Below are 12,457 nucleotides of genomic sequence, written 5' to 3'. Positions count from 1 at the left end.
ATCAATGTTCGATCTGTCCATTTCTTGCTTGACGACATCCAGTTAACCTTGCGTCATAGATCATACATTCCATGTTGCTATGTGATATATCTCCTTGCAACATCGGACTTTCCGGTCGCTTCTCTACACATCCACAACTGAGCGTCCTTTTGGCTTTAGCCCAGCCGCTTCATTCGTCCTGGAGCTACTAGCAATCGCCCTTTGTTCATACCCAGTAGAATGGGGGCGCCTTCCAACCAGGGGGGCTCGTCTTCCGGCGCCCTATCATTAATGCTATTGTGACTGGCCATAGGGTTTTCTTGGCAGGAAATACTGGAGTGGGTTGCCATTACCTTCTCCAGAGAATCACATTTTGTCAGAACTCTCTGCCGTGACCTGTCTATCTTGGGTGGCCCTGCACAGCAGAGCTCATGACTTCATCGAATTTCGCAAGCCCCTCCTCCACGACAAGGCAGTGATCCATGAAGGGGTTTACTATGCATACATGCCGTTTATTAAATGTTTGAAAAAAGAAATGGGCAATTTAAGCACCATTTAACAGCCATCTTAACGTGACAACCCTCCACGTTTGCTTGTTTGAAACAGAGCTTCTTGTCCCAGTGAGTTAGTGTTGATGAGGATTTTTACTGGTGTCTATGATGCACGACTTCCTTTTTACCGATGGACAGACAGCCACAATATTGGTATCCACCCCTCTATGCTTATTCAGCTCAATTCAGGTTTTGCACAGTTAATAATAATAAGCCTTGTGTAAGCAATTAGTCTCACTTCAGTGGCTGCAATGGGTTAAGTGTCCAAAAACGCCATTGGTTCCAGTTTGAAGTTTCCAATTAGGTCCAATGGTTTCTCTCTTTGTTTTGGCACTCTCTTCTTCTTCACCATTTCGAGTGAATTCAACCAGTCTTAATACCTGTTCGTCTTCCCAAAACAGGTTTGTACATTATAAAAAATGCATTGGAATGAACACACTTGTTTAGAACACTTATAGGTCTTCAACTTAAAACACACACCCCAAATGCAAGCCTTTTACTTTTTGTGCTTATGAAAGGCAATCAGGTCGGCCATGGATTCAACCCGCACAATTGTGTTCCTTAAAGAAAGCAATTCCACTGGCCGTGAGGACGCTTTAATATTTAGAAATCGTGGACCACAAAATATGACTTAATAAAAAATCTTGAGGAAATGGAAAGTAACTTATTACTTGTGCATGCAACCCTATTGTTCTGGCTGTTGGAACTTTCCGGGTTCCTTTATGTTGTCTCTGCGTACCTATGGCTTCAATATTCAATAAGCTGGCTGGGTGAATGTGCCTCGTTATCACATTGCTTTGTGTTAAAGAAAAAAAAAATTTAAGTGTTAATGAAATTTGACCTTCGTTGTCGGCCAGTTCTTTATTTTTCTAGCAAGAGCCTACTAGCTTACAGTGAGAATTTTATCTTACGTGTTAATGAGAGACTGGGCCCAGGCCTCATTCCGAGCTTTGCGTGGCGGGCTGGGCTCAGTAATGCAATAATTTAGCAGGCTCGGGCCTCAGATTTGTCCCCCCCTCCTCCATCTTCAGTGTGCCGACGGCTAACACTGGTTTTCCAATGCTAATGGGCACAAGGTGCTTGGAAAAAAGCTGCATGAAGTGCATGAAGTATACGGCATGTTAATAGGTTGAACACAATATCCCTCGTTACTGCACGATGAAGCAGTTGCGTTGTAGGTGTGGCACTGTCATCCTAAACCCTCCTTTTCTGTGCCCTTGTACTTTGCACTGGGCAGGTTTAATGTGAAGAGACTTGTTCATCAGTAGATGTAGGTAGATTGTTGCTGCTGATGATGACTGACTTCATGCTATTTTACCCAGCCATGTCTCCATGCCAACTTATCCAGCTAACTATATATGCCATATGGTAGCGACAAATATCTATCTAGATATTTTACGATGGGAAAGAACAGCAAATGAATTACGTGATTGAATGGCGGCATCATGACGATGTATTTTCTCTTCACTACCAAAAACGCACGAACCGTAAAGATTTGCAAATTGAAAAGTTATACAGATGTGGTTCTTTAAAAGACATTTATAGGCCCTTCTCCAGTTCAACATGCCACAAATATAGGCGTAAAGACAAATACTTATAAGTAGAATATATACATATTTTCTATCTCTAATGTGTCTAACACATCCACCAAAAATGAACCACGCTTGCTAATGAACTTTTTGTTTAATTCACCATGGGATCACTGTGGAGACTGAAGCGGCACAAAGTGCTGCCACGCGCATAAATTTCACAGCAGTGCAGAATAAAAAAAAAAAAAAAAACCTATAGCATGGTTTCTGTGCTTAGCACCAATTTACAAGCAGCCGTGACCCTTCATTTATTTGGCAAGTATGAAATATGAGATGCTATGTACACGTGAGTAAAAAAATGATCACAAATGTGTTCTTGCAAGCCCGCATCACTGTACAGAACACACCGCGGTGATAACGTTAACAGATTCTTAAAAATACCCCCTTCCAGTTTCAAGAGCTCGACTGGTACATTCCCGATGCAAGGAGAAGGTTTCGCCTCGTGAAGTGCAGTGTGAGAATTGACGTTGCCTTGGTTGGATAGGAGCCCAAAAGCAGCCCCTCACAGTTTGTCCTCACTGTCGGCGCGTGAGAAATGTTCAGATCCTCAAGATCTATTTCATCGATCAGCCGTGCAAAGTCCCACAGCTTGATGCAGTTGTCGATGCCTCCAGAGGCGAGGATTGCAGTATCCCGACTGAAGCACAGGCAATAGATTGTGTCCGTGTGGCCGGACAGTTCGGCAAGCAGATGGCCGTGCGCAATGTCCCAGATGAGGATCTTGCAGTCAGCCCCCGCGGACGCCAGGAACCGGCCGTCATTGCTGAACTGGAGACAGTAGATGCGTCCCTTGTGGCCGGTCATGTACCGCACACAGCCGCCAGTCAGCACATCCCATAGCCTCACAGTGCGGTCACTGGAGCCGGTTGCAATGTAGTTGCTGTTGTGGTGGAACTGGATACAGTCGACATCTGAAACATGTCCTGCGCAAGGGAGAGAATTATCATCTAGTTAGCGCCATGCAAAAAGCAATGCATTTGCAGCTGAAACATGAAGAAAGATTGAAGAAATAGCCATGTGAGCCTTGTTACATTGGATCGCAAATAAAAATGCACAGATGAGATGAAATTAAATGGCCACTTTTAAGTGCTGCTAGCTGAATTGCTGATGTGGCAATGATGTTCAAGCATTTGTTCAACATCCACGAAGAATAGCCCTTCAGATTAAAAAAAATAAAGAAAAAAAAAACAGAAAAATTGTGCTGGTTGCTGACAGAGGAATTAAAGAAATTGGGCCGTACATACATGTAGTAATCTGTTAAATGTGGCAAAAACGAAAAACCTGAAATTTTTACAGTTTATTTCTTTCCTACACCGCAGTTGGTTTTCTTTATGGGTTTAACATCCCAATGCGACTTGGGCTACGAGAGCCGTCACAGCAGAGGGCTTCGGAAATTTCGACCGCCTGGGATTCTTTTAACGCGCACTGACATCGCACAGCACATGGGCCCCTTGCTTTTTGCCTCTATCGAAAAGCGGGCGCCGGGGCTGGGATTCGATCTGCACTGCAGTTCTCAGTAATGAAAAGTGACAAAATGAAGAATTAGTGGGCCTGCACTAAGCAGCTCAGGCTGATTGTTAAACAAAAAGTCTGTTTATCTACAGAAATGTTAAGGTAGTGCTCATTGCAAACCATTTAAAAGAACAGAGCTGCCACTTTTTACAGACACACCTATTTATCACGTTAGGGTAAATGAAAACAAAGATGTAGTGTGGTCAGTGACATGCAAAGATGCCACTAATAAGCTTCCCATACACGTAGCATTCCATGACTACATTTCTTTCAGTCTCGTTTTTTTTTTTTCTTTTTGCTCATATAAACATGGAAGCGAGGCACAATTAGTTAATTTTACCAGAATGGTAAAAATATTGAGATACTGGTGTTTAAAGCAGCAATACTACAACACTGCTGCTCATCTGCTGGGTTAAGTCATTAGCATGACCAGATAACTGCAAAGAGATTTCTAGACAACAGAATCTCAGTGGTAAGTCTGCTACCTCGTTTGTAAAGTGCACAGTTCAGGCAACTCGTGGCACGGCCTATTTTCGACAAAAAGAGGCAGCTCCAAATAATAGTCAAGCCGTGCTCTGAGGCGCATAACTAACTAGATAATTCACCAACCCTGAACGGTTATAGATTGCTGAGTGCACCAATCTGCCTCAGCCTCAGAAAAATGGCAAGAAGGCAAAGCACAATGAAAATCCCGCTGATATCTCAACAAAAAGAGTGGCTGGAAGAAACGGCAACAGAAGGTTCCACCTTCTGAAGTGCAAGCCAGGACTGTAATTACTTCTAGCAAGTCATACAACCTTTTCCAGCACGCCACCTACGATTGCATACGCAACTTTTCAATATTTTTTCCAGTGTCTAGTGCTGTCTCATGATGTAAGCAATGAAGATTACATCACTCGTAGGTGTGCAACGCGCTTGTTCTCATAGCGGAGACAGCTTTACACCAAAGTAATTAACAGTGTGTAAATATATTTGGTGAAAGAGTAATGCAGCAATCCCGTGATCATGGAAGCGTGCAACTTTTGTTAAATCCGGGGGTTCGAAATATATGCACGAGAATTTTCAGATTTTTTTCTCTAGTAAAACATGACGAGTGTCTAAAACGATAAAATTCCGAAAGCAGCCCTTCGCAGCTTGCCTCCACTGCCTGCCAGAGATCGTGCAGCACAGGTTCTCTCAATATAGACATTTCCTGCTATCATGTAATCCTAAAAAAATATCTCTTCGCCAACTAGTAGATACAAATTCGCAACTATTACCAAACAAATGCATACAGGCATGCAGATACCTTGAGGGAAAAAAAAAAAAAATGCAGTCAAGACGCACTTTTGTTAGCTCATTCCACACCATGCGTTCTGCTAGTGGTCACAAGAGCACCACCTGAGACAGTTGCATTCATTTCTACGGACACCTTAGAAAAGCAGTCTGTTGCAATTTCAGCCATGCATATTTCACTAAAACTAGAACATTGTCGAACTGCTCGTAGACGGATCACATTCGACAAAAGTTATACTTTATGCGGTATATCTCCACTGCTTCATCCATATTTGACTGATTATTCAGAGCGCACATGTGATACATTACTAAAAGCATGCTGGCATCTTGAAAGTCAGCTTAGTCCGTCGGTCTCTTCCCTTCTCCTACAATCTGAACAGTACGTTCCAACGTATGCAAATCACTAATGAGCAAAACCTCATTTCCGAGACCGATCCAGCCAAAGCAACCTTTCATGACCTGATAAACCCTTGAGTGATAGTCCCTTCATATTATCAATGAGACAGTCTCATTCACTGATGTATACAAAGCAAAATATACAAACGTGTATGCAAACGTTCTGCAGTGATCACAGTAGTGCTGAAGCGGATAACAAATATAAGAAAAAAAATTCAGCAGTTGATGCAAAAGGCGGATCTTCCTCACGGAGGTCACTGGCTTCTATGGCTGTCACACAGTAAACTGTTCAGAGAAATAGCGTCAGGACTGAAGAACGATTACATTCATATTGGAATTATTTCTGCAAAACTGACGATGTGCTGTTCTGACAGAGGCATGAACACTCAGCGAGTCATTACCTGCGAATGCGGTATGTAGCAGAGAACAAGGATCATTAACTATAAAGGTACAAAACAGTCTCCTTGAATCTGGTGCAGGCAGGAATACTGTTACAAGTAATGTAGGAATAATAATCAGTATTTTCTGGAGGAACTGATGGCTTAGCTAAATAATTGAGTAATTAGAGCAGTAAACAACTTAGCCTCGGAGCAATAAAGATTGACGCCACAAAAAAAAAAAAATGCATAGAAGAACAACTGCCATGGATCTCTCACGACAGCAGTTTGCCGAGACGTGCCATGTTCCAGCTTCTGCTCTAGTCATACCCATTACAGCAGAATTACGCATTAGGGTGATGTCAGCCATTTTCCTATATTGTCTACGCCGGTCATAAGCTCCAAGACCAAAGGATGCCGACTACTGCGGTAAAGGCTACAGTGGAAGGAAGAAGACTCTTCCATCGACGTGCCCGCACTACGGCCAGATAACGGCTACTAGTTTGCACCCACTAGTGGCAGCACACTGTTTCAGGAAGCTATGCTTTCCACTGACTCTGCTGGCGTTCCTACGTGAAAGTGGCTAGTGTTCAGAAATTTCGCAACCTGGGTAAGCAATAAAACGCAACACCTAGTTCTGGAGCATTCGTGCCACTTCTTACTGTCCAAATCACCTAATTAACAGAGATGCAAGCATTGCCACCTCAAGCAGCTATAGAAAAGGCACTGCAAGAGAGTCCTTGGTAGGTTACCTTGTCTAACAAAGAGTCGTTTAGTAGCTCATGCCCCTGACAACAATGCCTGGCTGCACTGATTGGCAACTCGGTTTGTGGGGTTTAATTTCCCAAAGCGACTCTGGCTATGATAGACACCATAGTGGGGGACTCCGGAAATTTCGACCACCTGGGGTTCTTTAATGTGCACTGACATCAGACAGGACACAGGTGCTTTGCTTTCGCCTCCATCGAAAAGCGGCTGCCGCGGCCTGGATTCGATCCCGTATCCTTGGGAGCAGTAGCCGAGCACCCGAACCACTGCACTACCACGCTGGGGCCAATCGGCAACTCGGCTGACAGGGGCGTGGTGATGTGCAAGGACCTACTCGCGAATTCTCTTCAACTGAAACGGCAGACTAGAACACTGATCCACCGTCTTGAATATTTTGTACATTTGGCTATGGCAAAAGCAGCATAATTATTACGCTCACTGGGAAGAAGTGCCTTCTACGATGCCGTAGTTGTGGCTACATGTCCTGCCAGGGGAAGGAATCATTCTCCAGTGCTCCAGCAGACGGAATTCGAAGAGCAGTGGTATAGAGGGACATGCTTCCAGCCTAAAGGGAGTCATTGAAAACATGAGAACTTGAAACACAAGTGCCGTCACCGCAGAAAAAAGTCCCTCTAGTGCTGATGCTGCTCTTTGCAGCTATGCAATTCATAGAAAGCTAAAACTCAGTGCGCCTCACGCTGCTGTCAGATCGCCTCTACCACCGGGTGTTAGGCAGCCCTCGTGGATGGGTGGTAAGCACGGGTTACAAGCGCCACTTTGTGTCGAGCGGTGAAACTAGTTGCTATGAATGAACGAGTCAACGCTTCTCCGCAATTAGGTGCCTGCATTGCTTGTTAGAACCGCAAGCATAGATCGCAAAGCCATGCGCAGCGCACGAAGCCTAGGTCTTGCAAATACAAGCACTCTTTGCAGAAATCAGCTTCATCGTGGCAAACACCTAGCTTTTGACGTGCATCGCAAAGCATGCTCGCAAGCCGGGCTTTTTGATAGCCATCTTGAACGGCCGCAACGGAGTGAATGACCAGGCATGAAAAATATAGCAGGCTATGTGTCAGTAATCTAAGTTGGACAGGTCGACTTGGAACTTGGAGGCCAATGAGCTTGAACACTTGGTTGAACCAGTGACACTTCCTTCAGTCAAATATTCCCAAATCTAAAACTGATTGATGGCTGTTCTGGCCAGTATAAACATAAATTAAAAAAGCTCGCTAAACAAATGCATAGAGGCAGGCGAACATCCATGTAAGTGCAGAAAATAAGCATATGAAACATGGAAAGCTTGTGCAGAAGTAACAGTTCAGTGCAATCAAACACAAAATTAATGTAATCAATGCAGACGACCAATGGATTTTGGGGAAACACTCAAGGCGAAGACAATTTCAACTAGGGTGTAATTACTCCCTAACGGCTGGATAATGAGTACAGGATTGAAACCTGAAAGAAGCACTTTAAATTCAAAAGAATCCATGCAATTCAGAACAATTGCAAAAGCAAACATTTCTTCGCTGGAATGGCAGTTTAAACTGGTCAAGCAACAGAAGTATCAAAGAATGTAAGCAAATACACCAGAATGTGATATGATCTCTAGAAGTTTCCTTAAATGTTTCAATCCAACCCACAAGGAAATGACCGCGCACGCCATTGACGGACACGGACAACATGCTGGCGACAGCACTCTGGCTGCGCCATGAAGTGCATGACACAAGCAACAGAAACAAGACAGTGGAAACGACAAAACGACGCCTTGAGGGGGACGTCTGGACGATAAATTCTTGTGAACAACGCACTGGCATTGTATGGAATGTTTTTGTAGGCCTGATCCAGAACCTACTGCGGGGAAGCCTCACGAGTGGATGTTTGCATATGCAAATCCAAACAGCCTGCATTCTACTTGGCCCATGTTCCTCATTTTAATATGATGGCATGACAGAATGTTATTTTAAGTGAGTTTATGCAGTGTGCAAGTTCATAGCATGTTAAAGCAACATACACCCCCCTGGCACATACATCGCAATATTGCTCAGCGTCATTGTTCTAACATGTTCACTAGAAAACATAAAAAAAGGCCCCGAAAAAAACTTGAAATGATTGCATGGGCTTCAACAAGCTATACATAAAGCAAGCTAGATCAGCTGACTCTTATCTGCGACCATTTGTTGTGCGCTAATAGAAGAAATGTGACAGCAATCGATTAGTTATCTGCAAAACATTCAGTTACTTTTAATGGGCTGTAGCTGACCACTGAAATTAGTTATATTTCAGATGAATTGTAATCAGTGACTTGCTTTCTGCAACGTGTTTAAGGCTAACATTCTCAGTAGGTGGCCATTCCACAAGGTCCAGTGATTCAAGGAGACAAATCACAGCCAGGAGAGTCAGAGCAGCAGATAGGGTGCCAGGAAAGCCAAATATGACCATTAAGTGCAACACAGAATCAGTAGCAGAAAGAGGAAATGCAAACATGGCAGCAAAGGTCACCCATAGGTGCCATAGAAAACACTGGCAGTTATTTTGGCTGAATGACAGAGAAGCAGGACAGAGGAAAGAAATACAGAACATGGGCACATTATCTTTATAGCACTCCATGCAGTTCATGTCGTGCGTTCTGGAGCATATTTTTCTTGCAGCAGCATGCCTGCCAACCTTGAGCGATCGTTCTTTTGCTTCTGCTACTTTTTATTTAGTCCAGCCGGGATTTCTTCAGAGTTGGTGAACTGCGCTATGTTACGTCGACCTTGCTACCATGACATACAGCAATCAGTGGACGAAGAGGACGAAACACAAATGTAAACAAAGAAAAAAACACATCAAGTTAATGCAAGCGGCACTTATAAAAGGTTTAATTAGAGCAATGAGATTTCAGATGTCCCCACGATCCATCACTGTCTGCCGCAGCAACTGCTCCTCCCAGAGCGGTTGCTGCGGCATCATGCCATGAATGATGCCTCGAAGAGTTGACAGTATCCCTTAGCGGCCAGTTTTAAAGCGCCTTGCACGAGGCTCGCTACGTCAGGTCAGTGCAATTAGTTTGCTTATATAAGATTACAGCAAAAGCGTGCAAATGTTTGTCTTCCAAAATTATGAGTATTCTCCGCGTGCCTTTAGGGCACTCTCTGACAATGCAATCCAGAAAAGTGCTGTTGCTAAGGGAATGGAATGGAATGGTAGCATGCTGACTAACTGGACTGCTCCAGAGATGGCTGAGAGCACCGTCTATTAAGCTGCGTGGCACGACCTGGTGTCATTTCGTATGGGCTGTGCTCTTTTTCATTCTACTCTTTATTTGTCCAGATGTATGCTTTAGCCGGATTCATCGGTTTAAAAGACTTCGTTCACGATCAATGCAGCGAACCCAGATATGTTTTCTTGCAGTTCTGCAAAAAGTTTCCTGTTTCGTATGAGATAGCAGAAATGTCTGCAAATAGCTCTTCTTGGGCTTTGATAGCGCCTTGATTTCAAGCACACAAGTGTTCCAACTTTACACTGCACACAGCACACGGGCAGCTTTGCAGACGTCAATGGTGCTAGTGCGGCCATTGTGATGCTCAACATTATGATGCAGCTGCAGATCACGCAGTGCCAGGTTCGCAAAACCACTCTTGGGTGAGCAACTTATCAGGATATATAGGGCAGCGGTCACCCAATCGGAAAGTTCAGTAAAAAGTCGGTGGGGCTGGCAAGTATGCAGCAGTATCAGCTTACTTTTGAATTCATATTTCTTCATCATTAGAGTAGAAACTCATCAACATAGTGCAACACAATGGTAAACTGTCCAAAGTTGTAACTTCCCACTTGGCAGTGCAGTAGAGCGTATTTTAACATGCAACTGGAGATGGGAGTTATGCCACAATGCAGGCAAAATTTGCTGACGAAGACCTCAGCAGATGTTTCAACCATTGGAGGGCTGTTAAAATTGCAGTGCGAGGACACGACCCCATTGTGCCGCTCTGATAAAACAGTGAAATAAAACTGTCCCTCTAGCCAGGTATTGAAAGAGGAGCCTCGTACCCAGATGCCAAATGCCCCCCAAGCATTGAGTGGCCTCAGAAGAGAAGGCAAAAGATAAAAACACCTCCTACATGTCCCATCACAGACCGCACCATGATCACAGCACCCAACTTTCTTGAGAAGCAGGGCTAACTTGCCCCAACACCACACACCACCACTAGAGCTCCACAAACAACAGACCTGTGAACACTCGGAGTGGCTGGTAGGAGTCCGTGGACCATAGCCGGGCAGTGCGGTCGTGGCCACAGGATGCAAAATAGAAGCCATGCGGGCTAAACTTGACGTCCCAGATGGGGAAGCAGTGACCCTTGTAGCATACCACGTTAGTCCAGGTCAACAAGCTCCACAGCCGGATGGTTGCATCCTCAGAGGATGACAGCAGGTACGTGTGGTCTGGACTGAAGCTGACTGCCGTTACGGGACCGCTGTGACCCAAAAGCACGCGCATTCTAACACCGCTGCGATCATCCATCATGCGGTACAGCACGTCTTCGGCATCCTTGTCGATGGTCTCAAGCTCCTGCGCCGACCTCATCGCCTTCAGCTCGTTTGGAGTCAGAGTCCACACGCGAATGGATGAGTCGCCGAAGCCTGCGGCCAGAAGCGAGCTGTCTTCGGAGATATCCGCCACTGTCACGCCCAGGTACGAGTTGAGGAAGGTGTAAAAGCAGATGGACGGCAGGCAATCGGGCCCCAGCCTGACCCTTTTGATGGCCTCCTTCATGGCATTTATCTTGTCCATTTTGTCAGCATCCCTGAGCTCTGGCAGTGGGATGCGGTTGTTGGGAGGCGCGTTAGGATCATTCCTCGCCTTCTTGGAAAGCAGTGGGTCTTTCTTGGGCTTCTTCTTCTTGGGCTTGTCATCGCCCTCTCCACCCTCGTCATCTTCGTCCAGCGGTATGTGAAGCTCCGGCTCCTTAAGCAGGCCGTAGTAGACTTTGACCTTGTTAGCCTGCCTGGCCGCTTCCCCCAAGAACGCTCCCGCCGTAGCATCTAGCTGAGCCTTGACGCGCGCGATGCCCTCGTAAACGTCGAGGTAGAGGTGTTCCTGCACTATGTTCTGCAGTACCGTATTCTTTTTGTCCTGCAGGTAGCGCTTGAGGAAGTTGTAGGTGTCCCTCGACATACGCACAGTGAACTGGCCGGACCTGAAGTTGTCCATAAACTCGTTCCCCTTCATGTGGTCTTTCTTTGTGAGGCAGGATAGTCGCTTGACATCCTCCTGGTAGTATTCCTCCTGTTCGGGCCCGAACCGCTCCATAAACTTGATCGCCTGCTTCTCGTGCTCGTTGTACACGAGCTCGAGATACATGTGCACGAAGGCGGGATAGAGCACCATGGCCAGTTCGTGACGGTACGAGTCCAGCGACGCCTCGATGAATCGCTTGAAGCTCGTGTACGTATCCTCGTAAATGTCGGGATCGCCCTCGCTCTTGTACGTGGAGAGCACGCTACTCACGTCAGAGGTGGTCTGCGCGTCATCCTGCAGGAGCCCGTCGTTGAGGAGCTTCGCCTCTTTGCGCAGGATCTGCTCGGTCTCCTGGAGCTTATTCTTCTTGAGGAACTTGAGTACTGCGAGCAGGGAGTTCTTGTCCAGGTTGAGCGATTCCTCGTCATCTTCCTTCCCATTCTCGACGGGGTTGGCCGTTGGCGTGGCCACCGGGACGGGCGCGTCGCCGTTGTTCAGTACGACTACTACTGAACCGTCGACCGATGGCTCCGCCATTTTGGCCGACGCCAACGGGCCAACTGTCGCTCCTAGCTGCGGCAGCAGCGCACGAGGCGTGCCGACGACCACGCGGATACACACTGACAAATTCGTGCCCTACCTGTGCCATTTAAATACAAAACTAACGTTTGAACAGTAAGATATAGCGTTTTAGTACTTAACCAGGGAAGAAAAGACAAGTTTAGTTAATACGCATTACAAAAAAAAATATAATGATGATAGTAGAAGTATTCAAATCTAGATACCTAGATG

General features: G+C 45.6%; 1 protein-coding gene across 1 annotated transcript; it reads right to left on the bottom strand.

The window, feature by feature from the left end:
- Positions 1-1,338: 1,338 nt before the first annotated feature.
- Positions 1,339-12,405, bottom strand: Taf5 (TATA-box binding protein associated factor 5). Its single transcript, XM_084579304.1, has 2 exons — positions 10,657-12,405; positions 1,339-3,042 (listed from the first exon to the last, which is right to left on the bottom strand). Exons 1-2 carry the CDS (start codon positions 12,200-12,202, stop codon positions 2,513-2,515), a joined length of 2,076 nt encoding a protein of 691 aa, XP_084435430.1. The 5' UTR covers positions 12,203-12,405; the 3' UTR covers positions 1,339-2,512.
- Positions 12,406-12,457: the final 52 nt, after the last annotated feature.

This window comes from Amblyomma maculatum, chromosome 9 (genome assembly GCF_055883805.1).
Source record: "Amblyomma maculatum isolate TAMU_Amacu chromosome 9, ASM5588380v1, whole genome shotgun sequence".
In the NCBI taxonomy this organism is placed as follows: Eukaryota; Metazoa; Arthropoda; class Arachnida; order Ixodida; family Ixodidae; genus Amblyomma; species Amblyomma maculatum.
This window is presented reverse-complemented; position numbering and strand designations above follow the sequence as displayed.

What these genes read in the sequence shown, in the direction of transcription:
- Taf5 (XM_084579304.1), bottom strand. Translation starts at nt 12,202, where the DNA reads ATGGCGGAGCCATCGGTCGACGGTTCAGTAGTAGTCGTACTGAACAAC. An exon ending in GCCACTCCGAGTGTTCACAG is followed by an intron (nt 3,043 to 10,656) that starts GTCTGTTGTTTG and finishes TCCCTTGCGCAG; the next exon opens with GACATGTTTCAGATGTCGAC.